Here is a 25212-nt window from a genome sequence, read left to right as displayed (position 1 = left end):
GCTCAGTTCTGGAAAAATGTCACCATATCTCTTCAGGCACAAATCCAATCCAAGAAGTTGAAGAGAAAAAACATACCAGCCTCATCTGTAATGCATTTTAAGCTAATTTATTAGCACTAACTGTTCTCAAGTAACTGACTTGCACTGCAAATAGTATAATCTAAGGCTTTATTTTAAGAGCTTTATTTTATTTCCTTCATGGATACTTTTGGCACATTTTGCCCTTTCCCACTGTAATAGTAGAACTAAATTTCATTTACTCTGCAAACTTCCATGTAATATCTCAGAAGAAAAAAAATACCCTGAAGTTTGTTATGTGCCATATTAATAACTCAAACTGCTCCAATTATTCCCAAGAAGGACAATTAATCATTAAATTTCCTATATGAGTGTCCAAAAGCTATTTCCCCCATCACAGCATTTTACTGGGTTTTTTTCTAAATCATAACTACCTTATGGCAAGATTTCTTATAAAAAATAAGCAGAAATGTAGCTTTAAAAGGATTGCTTTGACTATTATAACAGCTTCTATACTATTATAATAGTATAGACGATAGGGACATTTCATGTTTAAAACATGTCTTCAAAAACATAGGAAAGCAATAGCAGACTAAACAGTGGCATTTACTTTCCAAGTCTACACAAGGAACACATCATCAGTCCAGAATACTTACCGTCATCTCCCTATATATAAATATGCTTAGGAGCGTGTATATGCTAAAGCTTTTCAGTGTTTTTTGTTTAGTTCCACACACTCCACCACCATCATCACCACCAAATTATGCTAATGCCTTAAAAAATCTTTACCCAACTTTATGCAGACCATACACAGAACAAGACCTGTAGCAGGCTTTACATTCCAGTGCTTTGCTTCTTGTAGAGCCATTCCAACCAAGCACAACTCAAGTGATAGGAAAACAGAACAACAGTGGTTTCCAACTCATTTAATTCAGTTTGGGAATGAGAGATGGTGTCTTCACAAAGCAATCAGCGAAGGTTAAGTGAGAGGCATACAAAAGTATTAGTCAATGTGAAGTCCAGAAATGGCATTCTCACCTCCAGTTGTTAAGTACTGCAAGTGAGAGGAGACTTCACTCCCATTGTCCTTTATAACCAGAGTGAGCAAGAAGCTGGCAGAGATGAGCAGGTGTGGCTCCAAGAACAGCAGAAACCAAACCAACTGTGGGCAGAAGCTCTGCTTCTGTCCTCCTGCTCTGTCTGGGCTGCCCATTGTGTTTGCTCCTTAGTATTTCAGTTTAAAAAGTAAACACACTTTTAGGCTGGCAGTGCTGAGAAGCCTCCACCTGCTCTTCTCCTCTGCCCAAGCAGCTTCCAGCCGGATGTGTGAGCTGAGCTTGCCCACTGCCAAGTCAACACAAAGCACTGGGATGGGACCTGGAGCTGAGGAAAGGTAAGACCTTCCCTTCACACATCAACTGATATAGAAAACAGCCTCATGGACAGCCAACCCCAAAATTAATTGTGTCTTGGAAATTTTCTCTTTTCCTCATCCTTTCACTAAACTGAAAAATAATTTGGGATTTTTAAGTGATCATTAAACAAATAAAAAATGAAACACTAATGCTTTTTTCTCCTGCATTTAGAAGATGTGAACTGCTGCAATAATCCTGAAAGAAAGGAGTATTGTATTTTAAAATAATAAAGCATGACTTGCCCTATTTTTGCTCAAGTTCTCAAATGCAAACACATAAATTTGAGCAATCTGAGAGTTAGAAAATGTACTCACAATAAGACACTAATGTCACCATGCTGCTTATGGCTAGTCTAATAAACAAATTTTCACACAAAAATTAAAATTTATTCATTAAATAATTTTATACTGTTTAATTTGCTACTAATTCAGGCAAAAATATATTATTGCAAACAGCACTGTCCAGCCTTAAAGTGTTTTTTGAAAAAATTAAAAAAAAAACTTTAAGGCTGGACAATACTGTTTGCAATAATATATTGCATGTATCTCAACTTCTTACTTTATTTTCAAACACCTGTATTAAGGGGAAAAGTCAAGCTTTTTATTCTAAACTCACATGTCCACTCTGAAAGCAAGAAGTTATGGGAATTGGAGAATTTACCAGGTTTCAGTTCTGGCCTCCATTGTCTACAGCAACAATTTCCAAATCTCAGCCCACCTGTGAACTGTCCTTGCCTTTTACCACTCTACAATATCTCATTCTCCACACTAACTACACACTCTTTGCTCTGCATTTTCACAAGACTTTTAGGCATATGCAACTGTTTTCAGAAATTATCTTTAAAAAAAAAGCTCAGAAGTTTCTCAAGTGCTTCTCAGCAACATGAAGAATCCAGTCTGAAGGAGAGAGAAAAAGAACTCTCATCTTTCCTAAAACTGATATTTTGGTAGAGAGCAGGAATTGAAATGAACAGATCTTTATCAAACACTGAAAAGCTTAAAATGGAAGAAATGAAGACATACCACTGGCAAAATAAAAAAAACAATCAGAGGAAGGGCAAGGAATTACATTCTGAAAACTCTATCATAAGATTTTTAAAACTGAAATAGATAATCACAAGTAGCCAATAAGGCTTGGAACCAAAGTCAACTGACATCAATGATATCTGCATTTATTTCAGCAGACTTTCAATACAGCTATAATTGCTTTAATTGAGTCTTGAAAGATAACTTCTGATCATATCATACACATCATGATAATAGATAGTTGAAAACTGAGAGTATTAATCACAAAAGGTCTTTTTTCCCCCACTCATTTACCATCTCTGTTGTTTGAATTAATTAATTTTTATTTAAATAATTATCCAAGCTTGCATTTTTTCATCAGCAGCTTCTGAAGTAAAAGTTTTACACTGTTCAACTCTCTTTAAGCATTTGTTTACTCAAGGTGTGAAACAGCTTGCCCTTTAAAGAAAATTTGCAACCTGTCCTACCATGTCTTTCCAGTGCAATTAGTTTTACATTTTATCAGTGAAGGATTAGTAGATCATTTTTTCCACAGCGAAGCACATTTTCAGCATAATTTCAAAATATGAAACATTCAAAACTTCATTTACTAAACTTCAGCAATTTTAAAGCAATAAATAGTATATGTAAATGTTTATATTTTATTGTAAAAAATTCTATGAAGTGGTGATTTTATTAATCTTGTGTCCTCATAGTTCTTGTCTATGCCATTCAATGAATACCTAAAATATGCACAGGATTTAACAGTGAACCTTGTCTGCTGAAGCTTCTTAGAAATACAGAATACACAAATTTCTACAACAACTTTACAAGTGTACTGGTTTCTAGATCTTTTTACCACTTTAAAAAATATTGTGTTTAATTACTAACATTGTCATTTAAACCTGATAGTAACTTGATTTGCATAACTTCTAGGTGTTGCATTCACACAGTTATAATAAAGAACTGTTCACAGAAAATGTGTCCAGCTCAAACTACAGTTCTTAATTGCTAAAGTAGATCCAAATTAGCATTCACAGGCTGCATTTCCCTAACAACAGGCTTTCAGGCTGAAAATAATTTGTAATTCAAAAAGGACTTTGGTCAATAGATTCTGAGCATACAAAACATGTTTGGCACTTGAAAATTCCAAGACCTGTTGAAAACTTAACTTATGAGTTTACATTTTCTTGCTTCCTGTTATTTTTCTCTGAAGTATTATAAAATGGTTGTACGATTTGATAAAAGTTGGAATTATTCCCAGACATTCAATTTAGACTAGGTTTATTGATAATATCTGATGAAATCTTAATCTATATTTACAACCATTCCTTACTTTGACTCCAAATGATGTAACGTCATCATAGTTTAATAAACAGGAAAAGATGTTGAGAAAAATAATCTCATGTAAATTTGAAACACACCAGACTCCTCTTCAAAATGTTTGTCTGTACATATAAGATTATAAGTATAGCTTCTGCAATATGATGATTCCAACAACAGATGCAGAAAAAATTTAGGTCGATACACTGATTAATTATATAGTTAAGTTGTGTCTAGTACTGAAAGTGCAAAAATTAAATGCAATTACATTTTTATGAGGATTTATGGTATATAGCAAGCAATGAGATTTTTAAAAACTTAACAGGACTTTCCTATTACAAAAATAGAAAAGCACATACACAACAGTTTATATTTTCCCATGTTTGGTTGTCATTCAAAGTCTAAAATACGTAGAAATTACATGATGGATGCAATATGTGGCATTAGTACTTCTGCACTGCACCATACTTCTATAAAAGTGCTGAAGAAGCTCCTGAAATAGCTCTCAAAGAATTTAAAATGTGATTTCCCCTATGAGGTCTGTTTATGATTTGGGCAATAGACGACTTCTCTTCATTTGCCCTCAAAAAGAGTGAAACAACAGACCTGCCAAGTTACTGTGACAGAAAAGGTGCCCACCAGTTCTGGCCTTCACCTTAAGTTCTCTCTCCCTTCTTCCCTCCCTTCAAGCCTGCCCCTCTAGCTTGATACCCTCACCCAACATTCCTGCACACCCATCAGCTTCACCAGCTGTATCTGCCTGGTTGGAAGTGCTTGCTAACAAGATTTATGGGATGCAGGGAATCTGACATTACACAGCAACAGAAGCTTCCTGCAAGAAGGAAATGTGTGCCTCAATACAGACCTGCCTGTGTGTGTCTGCCAAGAGACTCTGGATTCTCAGGGAAGAGAGCTGACTCCACATGGGGAGCAACACTCCAGAAGACTCTGCTGCTCTGTCCCTTTCTCAGATTAAATATTTTCCTCTGAAGGGTAGAAGTGTTTCAAATAATTTCCCAATCACATTGAAACTGATTCAAGTATTATCTCAGCCTTGAGAAGAAATTAATGTAATGTCCTAGTCTGGGATTTAGGACACAGCAAAAATTTCTCCCTGAAAGCTTGAAGGTGTCACTTTGTCACAGCTACAGCACTTTTTGTGCATCACAAGGCACATAAGTTTCATCTGTATTTTTATTTTGAATTTGTCATATTGCATATTTTTGTTAGGCAGGCAAACTGCTGCTGCATTAATTCTGTCTGTTGAGTGAAAAAAAACATGGAAAATCCTGTAAAGAAATTTTTAAGTCAATTTTAGTATAAAATAGTAAATACTCTGAGACTGAAACAGCAATATATTAACTTCACTTTTTATTCTCTGAGTCATACAATATGTTTTGCATATTGTCATAATTTTAGGAGACATGCCATCTAGGAAAAAGCAAGATCCACAGATCAAAGACTTGGCAGACAACTTTGTAGATTATTTCATTATGTAACCACCCTTCTATGCTAACTCCAAAAGCAAAAGAGCTGCTGCAGATGGTTTTTGATGTCAATTCTTTCCTCATTGTAATTGTAAGATGCATTAGAACAATTGGCAGCTTAAATAATATCCAGCCAGGCCAGACCTGTTTTGCTTTCAAAGAAAATTAGAAGAATTATCATTATGGGCTTACCCAAATGCTTCCTTCATCCCCCCACCTTGCATATTTTAAAAAGTTAGCTATGATTGTTTCCCACACTCAGCTGACATACAGGATGCTTCAGTATTAAATTATTCAATCTGAACTCTAAATTAGATTTGTCTCAGACTCAATCTGTAGCTCCTTAGTCTCTTATAGCTGATTTAAATATGAACATGAAAGCCAGTTTTTTACTCAAGCTAAAAAAAGGAGAGCAAAAAAAGGAGCTAAAGGAGAGCAACATAAAATAGAGCAGAAGTTTTAGTTTCACAGGGAAGAGAAGTAAAGCATTTGATTTCCTACGAATCTTATTACTGTATCTTTTACATTCTGGCTCACAATAAAGGAAACAAACCTATATTTTCATAACATTTCACATCTCCATCATCAACTTCAACCACCATCACTAAAAAGACTGAGATGATTTACACAGCAGCATGTGACAGCTTCAGTCAGGATGGCAAGGATTTATATAGAGGTGAAAGCAGGAAAAATACTATGTAGGCCACCAATCTACTAGTCCTCTTCTTATTCCATTAGGCCAGCTGTTATCCAAAGACATTACACCCACAAACTACAAGAAGTTGACTGTCTATTGTTAGCAGGAGTTAACAACAACCAACACAGTCAACATTCACAACAGACAGGTATATATTTTAAATTGAAATTAACTCATGACATATTATTAAGAGGGCATTAATTTAAAACAATCTATTAGAACAGTTGATGATATGTAAGAAGAATCAAGTTCTTTATCTATCTAGCTGTAGTGCTGGAAATAGAAAAACAAACTATGGCACTTTTTTTCACTCCTATAATTTTATTGTGGTGTCAGTTATCATCCAAAAGCAGGGGAAAAAAGCCAGAATTAATCCAAAATGCAAATCTAGGCAAAAAGGAACATATCTTCCATTCTAACACATGGAATAGTCCATAAATATGCCAGTAAAGCTTCCACTTTGAGAAAGTCATTTGTACCATAGTGTAATCCTTCACCTACTTAGCACAATAAAACATAAACACTGATATAATTACATGAAACTGTGAAAAAGGTTCATTATTTTCTTGGTAGAGATTATAATGAGTCTTTTTCATTGTTGCGTTATTTGCTACTCTTTCTTTCTTCCTTGTACTAGACCAGTTGCCATGAAAAATGATTATAGAATTCATTATTATTAATTATCCAAGGAGACACTAGTGACCAGCACCCTACATACCCGCATGCATAGCCTGAAAATAAATTTCCTGTCTTATTCTTACGTGGGAAAAAAAAAACCAAAAAGAAATATAAAACTAGGACTAACATATGACAAGAAATTAAGCCTTCCTTCCACCAGAGCTGCCCTTGGATGCTATTCTGTTAATGTGTTGTGTACTCATATTTCTTTCTTTCCTGTGTCTCATTGCTTATTTACATAAATTCATACCAGATGAGCTGGTGCAGACTCCCAACAAAGACAATAGACAGTATCAGCTTCCTGTGTTAATGGGAGGTATATATTATTCCATTTTTACAGATCCAGGGAAGTTATAGAATACAGAGAGCTCAGAACTTGTCAAGACAACTTCAAGTTTATCAGCAATAAGAATGTGCATTTCTCAACTGCAGGTAAATCAAAAGAACCTTACTCCCACCTGAGTTACAGCCACCTATAAGCAACTCACTATTTAAAATAATTTTCTATCCCTGGGTTACAGCACAGACATCCCCAAGCCTGATGTAATACATTTCAGATTTTGCTGTGGTGATCCCCATATCCCACCTCTTGCCTTCTGTTGTGCCCTCTGCAGAACAGAATACTGCACCCTGAGATTTCCTCAGGCAGGTGGGACTTTTGACTTTTTCCAATCAAAATTAAGCTGCTTATCAAAAACTGTAAATTTGTCCAGATTAACTTCTTTTGACTGAAACAGGTTAGGATGTGCTCATTGCAGCAGCAGAATGAAGAAGCAGTAATCATAGGGATAGTACAGAGTGGGAAGAAATGATAATCAGCTGGGGGACAATAACCTCTTCAGTGGTACTGTAAGAATCCCAGAAAGCATAGTGCACAAACCAGAATCTGTAGTCCAGCTTGAAGGAAAGGCATGTATTATGCTAGAAGGACAATTTACCTGGTTAGCACTGCACTAACCTGAACTCTGAACAACTGCTAAGTGAATGCTCACGGTGAGAAAGCCTAGCCAACTGAACTAGAAGATGGTAAGAGAACAGGTTGAAGGTAAATTACAAGTTTCAAAGGAGAGGAGAAAAAGTGATTGATTTACTTCTCATCCATGGACTTAAGGCAGCCTCTCACAAGTGTGAATGTAAATAAAAAAAACAAAGACATCATTTAGCAGGGTAGCTAGTGTGCAAATTAACACTGGCATAACTCTTTGTAATAGCAATATCATAACTCAGTTTAGAGTAGTATGTATTTTTTTTCTGTATTCCTCTTACAACTATGAATTCCAAAAGTGCAAGCAGTGTCCCCTTGTGAATAAAGTCACGCGCAATTATAAAGTGACCAAATAACTATCAGTCCTACCTGCAATACTCCTTAGTGATGTAGACTGCTAAGAATTAAATGATACTTTCTTGCAGCTCAAACAACCGCCTGTGCAAACCTAAAATTAGCACATCCCCCTCCTCCAAGGTGTCTTATCCATTCCTTTAAAATATTCACATCAACCTGAATAAGAATTAAATGCGGCTTTCTTATTTTTCCTCTTTTAAACAAAATCTGCATTTCAAAGGAAATAGACATTTTTATGTTGGATAATGAAGAGAGTATCTGCCCTACTCTTCCTTTCGTGTTTCACGTTTCTTATGTCCTCTTTTCAATTTTTCATCTTAAATCCCTTAATTTGGCTGGTAAAAAATGTGTTGTCCAAATAAGCACATAATATTATAAACAGAGGGTCTGTTTTCTGATTTATATAGTACTTCAAGATGATACCTATAGCTACTTCATGGAATAGTTAAAGCTGGAAATGATCTCTGGAGAGCATCTAGTCCAACTCCCTCTGCTCAAAGCAGAGGCCACTAAAGCAAGTTGTTTCATCTAGAAAGAAAAGAGTATTGCTATTGTATATGCTTTTATGCTACAGAGAGGGGTCATTCTTTGATTATATTATGATCCTGTATTGCTACATGCACAAAAGCTCCATAAGAAAAAATTCCTTTGTTTCCCACGCAAATAAATTTTTTTCAACAAGACTACAGCACTATACATAAAAAGTAACTACAATTATAGATATACTCAGCCTTCACAGAGTGTCTGTTTCACCATAGAGCAGAACAACATGTATAAGTATCTCTAACTTGGGGCCCCAGTGGAAAAATCTATGATGCATGATTACAAATTTAACAGGTTTCTAGTTTTTCACTGCAACCTGTCACTGCACAGTCTCTTAAAAATGTTTTCTCTCAGAATATCCTGATAGTTGTCATTATTTTGGAAGCCTTATTAAATTCAAGATGAAATATGGCCATTTTGGACATAGGCTTGTCTGGCCATGCTTTATAAAAACAAATACTCTAAAACAAAAATGAAAATCAGGATGACTTGCCAACTGCATTGCAAGCAAAACAAACAGAGTTTGAAAATATTGTGTAATGTTAAAGAAACAAGCAGACAAAAACTTCACAGGAACTAATGTATTTACCAAGATGAGCAGTTTGTTTTACTCATTTCAGAAGCTCAAAGAGAGGCAAAAGTCCCAAACAATTTTCTCTATGTGCCACAGGCTATCGTCTCCCGTAGTGTAAAAGCAACATTTTGTGAAGCAGCAAAAACAACAGATACGGAGAGAAAAAAATAAATCTGCACTTAGAACCAACTAAAAATCGCAGTTTTCAAAAAAAATTCTTCCCTTCTAGGGAGAAAAGGATGCCTCTACTTATCTGAATGAAATACTGGACTCAGGGAAAGGGAGTTAAATTTTTTGAGGGAAGTGACACTACAGAATGGAAGCTGAAAGATGAGTTGAGATGCGTGTAGGACATCTGCAAGCAGAAAACGCCAAATGTTTGTGCTTCTTTTCTTTCTTTTCACAGCAACTCTAATGATCAAAGGCACATGCTTGTAAATGCTAGCAAAGTCATGACAAAGGTTAAGACTAATCCACATACTTGAAGAATCAAAAGATTCTCCAAACACACAGCACTTTAAAATTAGAATTTAAGCAAGTGGAAATTAGAAAGCAGGACAGATTAGCATCTTTGACAGTTGTGCATTTCTACTTAGGTAGATGCTTGTTCATGTAGATAACAGAAATAAGCAGATAAGCAGAAATACAGGGGAAAATGTTCTATCTCTCCCAGACACCAGTTTCAACTTTATGTTATTTGTTAAAAGCTCAGATATGGGACAAGAGAACCAGACATGAAATATGAATTCTGTGTAAAACCTGATATTTGGTAAAAACATCCACCATAACCCAGTCATAGAGAATGAATATGTATACATTAGCCCAGCTGTAGCCGGCAACTTCCAAATATAAAAACTGCGAGTTGGAAGCCCACTTGCAAAATCTTCAATTCAAAGGACATAATTGCTGGAGAAAGACTTTGTATGACTACAGTTTCTTGAGTTTCACCAAATTTTTGCCTGGATACAAAGTAAGGAAAAACCCGGGAAATTGCTGTGCCGGATTTGTTCACTGGGAGGTGTGACCAGGCAAAGCCTCTGGATTCAGGTCTCAACAAAAGCCTCCTGGGCCAGGTAATTGAATGTCACTGCCAATGTCAATTCACTTGCTTCAGTGACAATTAAATTACTTATTTTCAAATAAATATCTAGATACATATATACAGCACTGACAATTTGAATACTGCATTACAAATCTCAGGCATTAAATGAACAAGTTTGGAGCATAGAAACCTGTGAAAAAAGCAGGGAAAGTTTCACTGCTTTCAGTAAAAGTCAGGAACTATGGTATCAGAACAGATTTAGATAATTAGCATCTTGATTAGCATCCTTATCAGAGCTACGAATATCTGAAAATTCTGATATTCTACATAAAGGCTGACTAAGGGGGTCAGGCTGGTTTATCTACACTTGGACTGAGAGTAGATAGTAGACAGAGACTGAGAGTTATTCAGTTGTTTCACAATTATCTTTCAAACAGAATTCCAACACATTTTTATAATTTCTGTCTCTATAAATCAAATATCATTAATGTATTTGCCACATATTCTGCAGATAGACTATAACCAGGAATAACAATTTTAGAAAACAAAGTTTTTTGGGAGATCCAACTGCCTGTCCTAATGTCTCCAATGTCTTTTTGCCCAAGCAAAAAAAAAAAGAACCTGTTAAGATTCTTCTAAAGAAATGAAAAGAATAAATCCACTGAAGGTTGTCTCTTAATGTGTTTTTCCTTAAATTAGTGTTAGAGAATGTTGGAGGGGAGCAGTGCTGTGTCCCACTCACTCCTTGTTTTTCTTTGTGGGAGCATGCTTTTGTACAATAAAAATGTCTTTTCAGTAATTTGTCATTTGCTTTGAAATCATTCCTTTCAATATAACCTTTTGTTAAGATCAGGCAATAGAACACATCTCCTTCTGCAGAAAGGCACAAATTAAATTTCTAGTACACACTGGGTGGATGAGTTCTACTGCCAAATTGTATTTCATTAACATTAACACAGTTGAAAGATGAAGACATTTGACACACTTATATCATACCTTGTATAAAAGTCTGAGTTAGTACAAATTATCACATTTGTATTCTCGTGCTTAAGCGCAGTACCACAAGCTCCTCCTAAAACCGGTATAATTTGACAAATGTTAAACTTCATACTTTTACAAAATTATTTCTGCTTATTCACTTCGTGTATGTATACATATTGAAGAGGAGAAAGCAAATAGAGCATATTTTGACTTAGAACCCAAAATCGTGTCTTCTTTTCACCTACTCCAATGTTCCCTGGGACGTGGCAGCTCTATCATAACCCTTATTTCCAAACAATTTCACATTATTGGAAGTCCTGCATAAACAGACACTGCAAGCTTGGACATTTATGACTGCCCTTCCACCCATATTTCACAAGTCTGAAGAAAGTTTAGAAACCTACTTCTTTACAGAAAAGTGTGACCACTGCTTTTCGTGGTCAGATATTTCAACTACTTCTCATGTCCCGATGTGCAGAGACCATGCTGCTAATGCCCACACTTGTGCATATAAATCTCTAATCTGTCAATCCAGTTGCTTGTGAATAGTCTATTTAGGTTGGGTTTAAAGCAGTGGGAAGTCGACCTACACGAGAGAGCTCCCTTGTAAAATGACCGGAGGTCAGTGTTATTATCTCTGTAGGCTACCAATGGTGCATTTGTTCCACCCTGTGTATGAGTCATTCATTTATAATAAGCTCCACTGCGCTTTGAAAGTGCTGGGAGGGATGGGTACAGAAGCTTATCTTCTGTCAATTGGATGAAGCATAAGACGACTCCAAAAAGAGATGTCCTCAGTATTTAACTGCTCAACTAGAAGATGATTTAACTTTGTTATAAATAAATTAGAGACCTTACACCCAAACCCTGGTAGAAGTATGCTGCAATCCCACTTTCTATTCAGACTGCCACTTAGCCATATACTTCCCTCACTTCTGAAGTTTTCATTGTTTATAAATACCTGCTGAAAATGTGTATAGTGAATAGCAACTTCCTATTAAAGCAAAAATAGTTACTAAAGCGAGTCTAAGCAAGTACAACTACATTATCCAGATATAATTCTATATCAAATAATTTATCTTTCAAACATAGTGCAAATAAAACAAGCTTAGTATTCAACTCAAAGTAAGTTACGTAAAGATCTAGGTTCTAATATTCCAGATGCAAAACACCCATATGGTTTTAAAGGAGTAGAACATTTCTCTTTTATAGGTTTCTTGAGGGAGTGAGAGAGGAAGGTGAAAGGAAAATACAATAAAACAAAACCACTTCTGCATTCCTGCAATCACTGACAATTGTAAATCGCTGTGGGATTCATGCAAAAAACTATTCTACTCAACATATTTGTAAAACATATTTATACACAGCCATGTATAAATTTTAATACAGAATTGTCATTTAATTGTTTCATACACTCTTCTGATGAGGCACTCTTGTTAGTCTTGGAATTCCTTCCACAATTTAGCTGCTGCTGGTTTTTTCCTAACTTATTCCATCTCTCTGAGGTCTCTCCTTAAAAGACTATCTATCTACCTGTTATCTTTATAAGATGTGGCATTTTTAGACAGTGGACTACAGAATCAAGGGGAAGTTAGTTAAAGCTTTCTTAATACAAGAGACAAAGGTGTCAAGACACATAAATTTCTGTGGCTTTGTCTTGAAAAGATACACAGCAATACAACTTGTCAGCTTGACAATTCTTCCAGGCTTTGTTTACTGCTCTTGCAACATTCACAGAAAATGAGATCACCAATCAGACAAGGTCAGAATATCATGCTATCCAAATGCTGGATAAAATATAGCACTGAGCATGCAGAGTGAATGTCATACATCATTACAGAGAGCTCACATTACTGTAGGCACACAGTACATGCTTCAGTAGTAGTTGGATTTAATGCAACATCTACTACTTTGACAGACCACCCCAAAATAACTACGAATATAATTAATTTAATTTTTTTTTTAATATTTCCTTTAATAGTGTTATGGAGCCATGAAAAAAATGCATAATAATTTTCTGAGTATCGGTCTTTTTCATTTTCCAGTACATTTCTAAAACCTATTCATGTCCTTTCCTTGTTATATGACGCCTACTTTCAATTCAAGTACCAAATGTGGAGTCATTTGCAAAGCTGAAACAGTAGAATACAAACAAGGGGCAGAAAGGTCAAAATAGGCCTGACATCTTTACAGGCCTGTCTTCTCACTGACAGATCTCCCAAAACACACTGTGCTTCTTGTTAAGCAAGTGTCACCAGTTTCTTTATTGTCTTCTTCCAAGGTGTTAAACAGCTCTGTACTGTTTGATAACCTGTCATCACCCAACAAATGTTAGCAATAAAGAAAAAATGCACTAGCTTTCCGTGACAGCATAATAAAACATACTCAAGAGCTCATGCCTAAACTCACTTTTTGATAAAAGTACAACTATATTGAGGTTTTTCATACTTTCCTCCGGAAAAGAACCCCAACAAACCAAACTATAAACAAACCAAAGTCACCCCAGTCTAACTGATCAATTAAGAGAGTTTCTGTGCAAACATAAAATACACTTGCCACACACACAATTGTTTGAATTGCACTGACCTACCCAGAAAACTGACAACTGTGGGGGTAAAAAATCCTTCAAATTATTACAGTATGGCACTTTCTTTCTTCCTTCAATTCCATGGTGAACAACTTCATTTTTTCCTTTTTTTTAAATTGTTTTAATAAGAGCTAGACAATTAAAAACACAACTCCCTTTTTCTAAGAAGAGGAAGGTGTGGTAGGCAGATGGCAGAGGTGCAAAAAGCCTCCACTAGGATCCTGTTGGCAGGGCAGGAATGGTCCCCGACATTTGCTGGTAAAGATGCAAGTATGTGATCTGCCTACACTACTATGCTGCCTGTTCATTGCTTCTTCACCACCCTGCTGTGCCCTTACTTTTTTGTTTTTAACACAGTACCATGAATGTCTTTTAACATTTTTATTTTATCTGCTAAAAGTAGAAGTTTAAATAGCCATTAAGTGCATTTACAAGTCACTAAACCTTTTAAATCAGTATTATATCTGACAATCTTTCTACCACAGAACCAGTAAAAAGGGGGAAGAAAAGCTGAGTTTCTAATTAATTCAATCTTCCCCTATTAGTGATTAAAACATTCATGTATCTGAATAGTGTTTGCAAATCTATTTTGCTGTAGTTGTTGTCAGGATAAAAATCCTTAAACTACTGCCTATAGATACACCCACTTCCTTACAATAACCACTTTCAAGTGTATTATGAAGTAAATTTGCATAATGTTGGATCCCAGGAATAATGAGGACAAATAAGTCTTTCCCTGAAGATGACGATGACCTACTTATTTGCCATTTAAGGAATTAAAGTCCTCAATCTGCAATACTTTCAAACACTTCTTAAAATGAGAAAACATGAAAATCTGATGATTTCCCTTACAAATGGATATTACTTGAATGTTGTGATTTTTTTGCACCACTATTATTATTTAACAAAAAATGTAGCTCCACAATAAAGCTACACCAATTTAGTTTTCCTGGTTTCAGTTTATTTAAGGGGAGGGGTAGAAATAGAAAGGAAAAAGTAAGGCAAGAAAGCTGCCAACTAAATATGTTTTCTTTTAAAAAACACTAATCTTTTATTCAAATATGTTATTCAACTATAGATTAATTTTTAAATATTCAGTTATGATACAGAAATATTTAATTCATCTTTTGAAGAAAAAAAGCAATTAAAAAGGGATTCTTTCCTGTATCATGGCCCCTCCAAAACCATAGGTTACAATTATCATAGGAGTTGTATTTGACAAATTGAAATATGACTTTGGATGAGGAAATTGTACAGCAGGAGAAGCTGAACTCTTTAAAGAAACACAATACTTCTGTCACGCAGATACCTTCAACAATAAGTATGAAAGGAAAATAGAACACTGAATAATATATAAGCAGAATAGATCAGCAGTGGAATGATGTTGAAGAGTTTCTCTGAAAAAACAATGTTTCTTTAAGAAACATTTACTGATCCAGGTTTGGTGAGACAGGTTTGGTAGTGTCTTCAGTGATTTAAATAGTTGCTCATCAGCTCTACTATTGTCTCTGCAGATAGAAATCCTAATATTTCAAAAATCTCACCCAAAACCCTGCAATTCCCTCCCTTGCTGCTGGCCCTTCAGGAGCTCTAGACCTGCCTCCTGGTGAGTGAATAACAATATTTTCAGATATCACTCAACAATATGGTCCAGAACCAAACAGAAGGCAACGAGTGCAGTCAGACCGAGCTCTGCCTGCTGGGTCTGACCATCCCTCCCATGAGCATTGCTGCAAGCAAACCTGCTTAGTTCTCCTCCCAGCAAACTGCATGGACCAGGCCAGGGTTGTGTTTGGTGCTCTGCATCGTGTTCTCAGGCCAAACTGAAAGAATTCCAGATTTAGGAAAAGCACACAGGAGAATCCATGTAATATTAAAGCCTGATTTAAGCGGACAAAGTTGAAAAAAAACTATAAGGCAGTAACTACTGTTTAACCAATATTCTGTTGTTTACTAGAGTCATATTTATGGAAAACAAAATTAAGTCTATTTCCTTCCTGAGGGTGCTCAAAGTTCAGTGAGAAACAATGCAGCTAAATGTTTCACATAAACCAAAAAGATGAAAATATTTCATTCCTAATATGAAACCACTTTAAAATTTGATTCTTCATTCGTAGCTCTGGAAAATTTCTACTGTTTTTGGAGGGTGCAGTTCAAATCCCAAGTGCTGTAACTCAGTTGGTTGGTTTTTTTTCTGCTCATACCCTGTGGATTTTGAAATTTAATGGATTTGAGATATAACAGTAACACCTCTATGGGGAAAATAAACATAGTCAGCTGTATTCTTTATTCAAACTCAGGGGCTGCAAACTCCAACATTCTTTGGAACCCATGGGTTTTACAACTTAAAGCAAACAGAATATTAGATATATTGGGGAAAGAGTCCTTGATAACTCAGTCTTCTGGTTCACACTCCACAGGAAAAAAATTCCTTTACAGATATAATTACAGCAATCCTTTAATTTCTAAATGCATAAGCTGAAAACACCTACGTGTAACAAGAAATCCATTTTGTACACACACACACCAGCATCAAAACAAGGCTGAATAGTATCCATGTCTTCTTTCGTTTCAGTGTAGTGGATCCTGCTGGCATTCCTGCATGGACAATTCCTTACGCTGAACATGAACCCAAAACGCTGCTTCACATCTTCCATATGGATTAAATGCATATGTCAACATTCAATAAATATGGCTTTGAATTTCCCTTTCACTTTACACCCCAAGTAATTGTTCACTATTTTAAAATGAGGATGCAAACCAAATGTAAATTACACTGCAAGAAGTTTCCTTTAGAACCGTTGCAGACATCAGAAAGTTTATGGTATCAGAAGAAAGGCCCGAATATTTTCCTGTCACTCTCTCCATATTGGGACTTCTGTCTCCCCAGTTATATGCTTCCACTGTGCACTTAAATTCCTCAGGACACAGAAATAGCTAAAAACAGTTGATATTACTAAGATCAGAATACATGTTTATAATCCATATAGTAGATGTGAATGTTATGGAAGAACTGTCAGAACCAATTACCTTTCTGACCCATTCACCTGAGACTACACCCTGAATTGACTTTAAGCAGAACTTTTTAAGGAAACTCAATAAAGAGATCTACTTAAAATTCATAGCACAAAACCCGCTCTTTAACACTGCACCCTTTCAGAAGCATTTTTGTCTGTTGTGCACAGAGAGTTATTCTAATATACAGTCAGTGCTAAATGGCAATTAACTCTTCAGCGTCTGATTAAATATCACAGTTAGTGTTACCAAATAAAACCTGCAATTTCTGTTTAAGGACAGATCATGCCTCTGTGCTCAGAGAGCTTTTCAACTCAAAAGTAGAAAAGAGTCACAGCTCTCATTTCCAGCTTAATGCTTTCCTTACACTTCAATGAATGTGTGGAGAAAAGGGCACTTCCATCCCTGCCTGTCTGCCTCCCTCCCAGCACAATAACTCCATCTACCTAAGCACACTTTTATATCTCCTTCAATGTTAGAATAATCCAGAAACTCCAAGGGAGGTCACTTGAAAAAGCACAATCTTAACTTATAGATGGGTATAAAGCTTGTTGAAAGTCAGTATTCCTTACTTCAGTGGGTTTCGGATAATGCCCTGGGTCTAATCAAGCAAAACTCTTTTTGAAGTCATGGTTAAGGTACAGACATATGTCCCTTTCTAGTGGCTTGAATGTATTTTATTACTACATTAAAGGTCAATGCAAGTACATTTTGCCTTTGTCACTTAACTAGAGCTGTATTTGACCTAACTCTGCAATTGTCTCCCACAAGAGGAGAAAAGGACCATACATTTGAAGAGACTATTACAGTCTGTTTTGCACTACAAATTAATTAGGTTAATGAAATGTAACATAATAAAGTTAAGATTCTCCTCTCAACTGCAAATTTATAAATTTTGTACAGATTCTCTGACTTAAAATTTCCTAATAGTAATTCAGGCAGTCAAGCTTTGGAAACTAAGAATGTATTTGGGAAATCAAAATCCCAAATACACTTTCGTGTCATATATTTCTCTCTGCATGTAGCACACAAAGTTATTGATAAACGAACAAAAAATATGTACAAGCTTTGAGCAAACTGAGTGGTGAGAGACCTGGTAAAACTGAAGATTTTGGAATACAAATCTGTTACTTGTTTTCAAGAAGATTTACTGCTAATTCTCCTTAATCTCAGCAATTGTGTCTGTCTTTACTGTCTGACCAGTGCTGCTCCAATGATAATTATCCTTCTGCTAGATGTTAATCAACTGCTTTTCAGATGACAAAAAATTTACAGTTGATTAGACTGAATAGCTGCATTGGTATTTCAAAAGTTTCTAGGAAGGGATTATTTTTGTGCTCAAATACCTCTAAATAAAGGATTCCACAGTCTGAATGTCCTTGGATTTTGAAGAGTGTTCACTGAAGCAGATAAAGCTAAGTTAAAGAAGCATTTAGTGTTTCAGCACGCCAGCTTCAATATCTGCTGTGTTTGTATGTGAGCATCCCCATGCACACATTTCTCCCTTTAGAGAGAAATGTGTTTGTCTCTATTTACCACAGTGTATGCAGATTTAAATCTAAAGCCAGCACTTGCTTTTCTCAGAACAGACTTGAAACCTCTATGCTATTACCCTCAAAGCCAGTATTGGTACAATTCAGTCATTAATGACAATTTTGTGTCCTTTCTCTGAAAGAGGGTTACTTAATCTTCAGCTGGTTATGCTCAGCATTGGCTCGGTTCGCTCAGTATTCAGGAGTTCAAATTTCAAACAGCACAGTGACCAGAGTTGATTATCTCCTTAGAACAGATACAACTGGCCCAAAAGGACAAGCTCCAAAGAACCAAACGTTTCTTTAAAGCCATGCTAAAGATCAATGAGAAACTCAGCACTCCTCATTAACAAAACCTGGGCTACAGGGACATAAAACCAATCTGACCCTTTCCTCTCTATCCCTCATAAGGGATTGGGCAGTCATGATAATCTTTTAGCAAGGGAAAAAACCCAGTAATTTGATTGTAACCAGTTTTACTAGAGACAAAGTTACCAGCAGCATCATTCAGAGTGAAGACCAAGCAAAACACCTTCCATAAAGTCCTAATGTCTGTTCTTCCAAGGCAAAAAAAATTAAGGCACACAAAACAGCAAGCAGCAGGAGCTGAGAAGCCAAAACTAGTGTTCTGAAAAGGATGTGTCCTTTAGGTTGTACAATAACGCACAAAAACAAGTAATAGGGCTTAAGTTTTTTTTCCTAGCAGTAGGTTATTGCAGACCTACAGGTTTACTTATCTATTGATAATCCAGCTGGTAACTCACATGTTAGACTAGAAGGATGACTGATGTGATCCAATATAGCAACTGTAAAGAATATGAACTTACTTCATGTTCATTTATTTCATGTTCTAACACAACTGGTTTTTTAATACCCAAAAAAAATATAACTTGGTATTTACAAATATAGAGCAATACATCAGAGTATTACAGAGTACTGCAAATATTGTTTGGATTTCAGTTCTGTTTATCTGCCAGTTCTCAAGCCCCTTAGGAACAAAGGGATTCCTGTAAACACAACACACTTACACACTAATGCTTTCATATAAACACAAACACTGAATCACAAAGGTCTTTCTCCTACTTCCCCAAACAAATATCCAGAAACTTCAGTCACCCTATTTATTAGCTAGTACAGCTTTAATCATCTAACCACTATGGTTCTCTCAGTTCCCTCTACCTTTTCATAGATAAATATTTTAAAAAATCAAAAAATCCATGAGAATGCAAAAAAATATCACATCTGCCTTATTTCTTATATGCTTATGAATTTTTATCTATTTAGCAGAACAATAATCTGATCAATTCGTATGAACTCCGATTCTATTAAACTGTTTTACCTTAGCTTTTACTAGATGAAAGAAAAAACAATCTGTCTAGGAGATGAAGAAAGAAAATTTTATTCCTTCCATCTTTTTAGACAAAAAACCAAAATATTAATTTTTCTCACACTTTTATGGGTGCCACCTCAATCACAGTACCACTATTCCTGCTAAACTTTACAAAGCTATCCCTATCCTGCTCTAGCTTTATTGTGTAAATAAGAGTGGCTCAACACACTTTCCAGCAGAGATGTGAGCTTCCTGGCTAAAAAACCTAGAATGTTTCAGCTACTTCAGGCTAATGATCTCTCAAATGCACACTAATATGTTTGATAGAAGTCTCTCAGCATGTGTGCACAGAATGCTTAACATAAGAATAACACTACTGTGGGCAGGGCAAATCGCTGACACCATTTCAGACTGAGTTAGATGCTGGAGGCACAAATTAAAACTGTGAGCTTTCATTTCAGTGGGCTTTGACAGATGGAACACTGCATCAAATCTCTAATTGTTTAAACCATTAACTCGTCTTTCCACCTGCATTGTCTCTGGAAAGAGCTCAGCTGGAAGCCTGAAACAATTGCTGGAATACAGAATTCAGGAGTGTATATTATTCTAAATAGAAAGTAAACTGTCTTTTTGAGATAGTCAAACACTATGTTTATTTGGCTGCAGAATCCGTAAATTGTTTATCTTTATTTTCACATTTTCCTCAGTTCTGAAAACTCATGAAATAGCCTTTCAGCCCTCTCACATAGAATCAATCAATCAGGGACCACTGCCTTGGCCACTGGGAACAAGAAAGTTGTATTGCAATTCACAGTGTGTTATGATGATCCCCATTTATCTCCAGTCCTTGTAAATGCCACAGCACATGCAGCTCTAAATTATGCCTGCCGGTCTCTTGACTTTCAGCTGCCTACAAAAAAAAACACAACCCTGTGTAAGGAGCTGCAAAAAAAAAAAAAAAAAAAGTCTACTTCACAAACTCTTGAATGCCTTTCCTAGTCATTTCATCCCCCTTTTAGACCACCTTAGGTCTAAAATACAGTTTTCACTAAGCCAGCATCAATGCAGAACTCTGTCCTTTCAGGTTACTCTCAGCAGCAATCAGCTCTGTTGTTTTTATAGGGAAGCACCTGTTATATACGCAGCACTTCCAAGTACTTGAGAAGAACAGCCATAGAACTGTGGAGCTCACACTGTAAAAACAAACCAGAAAAATGGAGCAGGAACAGCAAAAGCTGTGCATTTACATCCAATTTAACAAGAATGGCCACGGGAAGGCAATGGGATTTTAAGGACAGAAGCTTTGCAAATGGCAGAAGGAATGAGTCATCTGGGGCTTAGACAGCATAAGTAGAAAAGAAGAAGAATATACTGGGCCAAGAATTTCATTAAGGGGCTGGAGCATCTGCCATATACAAATAAGTGCAGATACCTGGGACTGATGAGCCTGGAGAAAAGGTTCAGAGGGATCTTACTTATGTTTATAAATATCCATTGAGATGCAATGAAAAGGAGGCAGCCAGGCTCTTCTCATGCCTATGGACTAAACAAGAGGCCATAAACACAAATCAAAAAACAAGAAATACAGAAACTCTTCTACTGTGCAGGTAGTCAAACACAGAAATAAGCTGCTGTGGTTCTGGACAACCTGCTCTAGTTGACCCCTCATTAAAAGATGTGAAAGGGTTTTCCAACAATCTCACTGATTCTTCGATAGGTTTTTATGAAACAGATAGATAGGTAGGCACACATAATAGTGACACTAGTGGAGAGAAAGAGACAAAATATCACATAAAAATTTTTAGAGGGTAAATTAAGGAGAGGGGAAAAAACCCCAACCCAGCAATTAAATAAAGACGTGAAAGTTAAATCCAAGAGCAAAGGTCAAGTCATTGAAGGAATTCAAAACACAACATAGAACAATTTATTGCTGTTCACAAAGAAAGCAAAATTGTACCCTTGAAGTACTTCAGTCAGCCTTGCATATTATTTTCTTAGGCCAGGTTTTGACAGTATTTCATCTAACAAGTAGTTCTTAAATCCACGTATAGCAGTTAGGGAAAGATTGATCAGCAAATTTAATGGTTATTGTAATGTTTTAACCAAGTTAGTTAATCAGTGATATGAAGGTTAGAGGCAGCCTGGGATGCAATGTTCTTGGACTAGTGAAGTTTACAGTCCTAGGGATATGGATCAGGCAAAGAATAAGGTCAGGACTCTAAATATTAGGAAAGTAAACTTCCAGCTCTTCAAGATGATAGTCAACAGGACTCCCTGGGAAACTACTGTAAAGGACAAGGGACCAGAAAAGACCTGGCAGATCTTTAAGGACATGTTCCATACAGCAAAAGAACTCTCATCCCCAGGTGTAAAAAATCAAGAAAGGATAGCAAGAGACCTGCATAGATGAGTGGAGACCTTCTGGTCAAGGTAAAGGGCAAGAATGAAATGCACAGGCAGTGGAAGTATGCACACCTATCCGGGCAAGAATACAAGGACATGGTCAAATAGGGTTAGGATGAGGTATTTCAACATTTTTCCTCTCAGACTTCAGAGGCAACCTTTTTTTCCCCACACCTCCCGAGCGGATTGGCTGCAAGAGAGGGACTGGAGGAGCAAAGTCACTCCACCTGTAACCAAAGATCAGGCCCATAACCACCTGAGGAACTGGAACATGCATGGTCTAGGAGACCTGATGAGATGTCTCCCAGAAACCTGGGGAAATTGGCTGATGGATTGCCATAATATTTGAAAAGTCACAGCAGACAGGTGAAGATCCAGGTGGCTGGAAAAAGGGAAACGCTGCACCCATTTTTGAAAAAGGTAGAAAGAAGGATTCTGGGAACTACTAACCTGTCAGCCTCATCCTTGTTCCTGGGAAATCATGGAATAGATCCTTCTAGAAGCTATGCTAAAGCACACGGAGGATAGGGAGGTGATTTGAGACACACGGCATGGCTTGGTTTAATCAGGCCTGTAACAGGGTCTCTCATAACATCCCTCTCTCCAAATCAGAGAGATGGATTTGATAGTTGGACTCTTTGGTAGAAGAGAAACTGGTTGGCTGGTCTCATCCAGACAGTGGTGTTCCCTAGAGGTCACCAGACCCCTGGGCATCAGTACAGCTTACTATTGTCATCTGTGGCATAGCAAGACTGAGGGGGCCCTAAGCAAGACCCTCTGCAGATGACACCAAGCTGTGTGGTGTGACTGACATGCTTGATGCCATCCAGAGGGCACTGAACAAGTTAAAAAGTGGGCCCATTTTTGGGAATTTTATGAGGATCAACAAGACCCAGTGCAAAGTGCTGACCTAGGCGAGACCATCCTTTGTATCAATTCAGGCTGGGGGTTGAAGGGATTGAGAACTTCCCTGTGGAAAAGGACTTAAGGGTAGTGGTGGGTGAAAAGCTGGATATAAGCCCACAGCATGTGCTTGCACAAACTGCATCCTGGGCTGCATCACATCCAGTGTCATCAACTGATTGAGGAGTTTGATTCTGTCCCTCTACTCTGCCCCAGTGAGACCCCACCTGGAGTGCTGCTTCCAGCTCTGGGCTCCTCAGCACAGGAAATATGTGCCCCTCCTAAAGCAAGTCCAGAGGTGGGCCACAAAAATTATCAAATGAGAGAAGCACCTCTTCAAGTAGCAAAACTGACTGACTACCTGTGTTGGAAATAAACTGAATTATGTTTTAGATGAAATCTATACATACACAGACACTACTTCATCCTGTATATAACCTGCACCCCATAATGCTTTAAAATAATCACTTAGGTAACTCAGAGTTTGATATATCATAACAAATATTATTAGTTATCCAACTATGGGAAAAGGAGGAATTAGCCCAAAATAGGGTATATTTGCCTACATACAGGCATAACCCATGTCAAAATATTATTTAAAGACACTCTGAAGATGACAGGCATGAATATATTTTTTGCAATATTTTGCCAAACACTTGGCTGTGATGGAAGACTTTAGGCCAGATGCATAAGAAAACTGGATTCATCAGCTTTAACTGTCTTTCCCCAACCGGACAATAGCCTCTGCAGAGGTTCTATTTTCAATTCCTCTACTGAACCAGCTGTCAGCAACAGGAACTGGGGTTTTATGTAGTCATGTATACAGAAAAAAAAAGAAGGGAGTGTCTGTTTGGTTCTCAACCCAGATAAGCTTTTTACCCCCGTGGTGTCTAGCAATGAGTTGAGCTGACTGAGATCCAGGTGCTGGTCCTGAATTCTGGTGCTGGTTCTTAACTGTGTTAAGAAATGCTGAGCCCAGCTCAATCCAGCCCATTTTCTTTTTCAGTCTCTCCACTTTGCAGCTCTATTTCCTTATGCTGTTGTTTATGAGTCCACCTTTGCATAACTCAGCAATTCCAACAGGCTGCCAGCAATCTACTGGTAAAGGGAAGAAAAATAAATACTATATTTTAATTTTCATTACCTAGACCAAGTATGAATGGAACCTCAGTACACAATTCTATACCATGTAGTATCAATCCTAATGAGTGTGTCAATGCTAGAGGAAACATTTAAGTGGCTCCTGGGAATGTGGAAGGCTGAAATGCCTCTACATAAACACACAAATTCTTTCCCCTTGTCCTGAAATGGCAGGACATTTCTCCCTGAGAAAGGTGAGTCCTTACTGGTACAAGCATGCCTGGTGCTGCATAGACCATTCCATGGTAAAAAACACCAACATTTTGGTGGTAATACCAGTCACAGAGCCATGCAATAATAGACTCAGCCCATCTGTTTCTTCCAGCGTTGCTGCCTTCAACTGGAAGTATAGAGGAAATTATAACTAGTGCCTCAGATTCCCTTGCCACACATTCCAAGGCACTGAAGTCCTTTTTGATCATCCTTGGACTACATGTTGCCACTTCATCATCCCCTATGTGGAAAATCAGTAATGAGTAGTAGTCTCAGGACTGCTCCAGATTAGGAAATTTCTGGGTGACATCCCTACCCAGGCCCCCAGGAAGGCAGCAGACCTTCCTATGGGTAGGGCCTGACTGGACACAGCACTCCAGATATGGCCTCACCAGGGCTGAGCAGAGGGGCAGGATCACCTCCCTGCTGGCAATGTTCTCCCTAATGCCCCTCAGGATCTCACTGACCTTCTTAGCCTCCAGGACACACTGCTGGCTCATGGACAGATGGCTGTCCACCAGCACACCCAGGTCCTTCTCCACAGAGCTGCTTTCCAGCTGTTTTCTCTGCTTGTTCTTCCCCAGGTGCAGGACCCTGCCTTTGCTGAATTTCAGGCAGTTCTTCCCTGCCCATCTCTCCAGCCTGTCAAGGTCTTTCTGGCTACACAGCACCCTGTGGTATCAGCCACTCCTCACAGCTTTGTGTTGTCAGTGAACTTGCTGAGGAGGCATCTGCCCTCTCATCCAAGTCACTGATGAACAAGAGAAACAATACTGGGCCCAGTAATGAACACTGGGGGCTACCACAAGTGCCAGGCCCCAGCCAGACCCTGTGCCTCATTACACCCCTCTGCAATTTGCCAGTCACTCAGTTCCCAATCCATCCAGTCCTTCCTTCCTGAGTTTGTTGATGAGGACATCACGAGAAAGTGTCAAAAGCCTTGCTGAAATTGAAGTAGAAAATATCCACTGCATTTCCCCAAGCA

General features: G+C 37.4%; 1 protein-coding gene across 2 annotated transcripts in view; it reads right to left on the bottom strand.

Moving 5' to 3' along the window:
* The window catches only part of ANOS1 (anosmin 1), a 128173-nt gene that overhangs the window by 75230 nt on the left and 27731 nt on the right, over positions 1–25212 (bottom strand). Inside the window, exon 1 of one of the 2 annotated variants that reach the window (XM_064407745.1) lies at positions 24695–25207. The exons of the other annotated variant lie outside the window; for it this stretch is intronic. Coding sequence (XP_064263815.1) covers positions 24695–24727 — 33 coding nt within the window. The 5' untranslated portion in view covers positions 24728–25207. Of the gene's footprint in view, positions 1–24694; positions 25208–25212 lie in introns of those variants that run through there. 2 annotated transcript variants of the gene reach the window in all.

Source organism: Passer domesticus, chromosome 2, assembly GCF_036417665.1.
Source record: "Passer domesticus isolate bPasDom1 chromosome 2, bPasDom1.hap1, whole genome shotgun sequence".
Classification (NCBI taxonomy): domain Eukaryota; kingdom Metazoa; phylum Chordata; class Aves; order Passeriformes; family Passeridae; genus Passer; species Passer domesticus.
The sequence above is the reverse complement of the archived record's forward strand: the minus strand, read 5'-3'. Positions and strand labels throughout refer to the sequence as shown.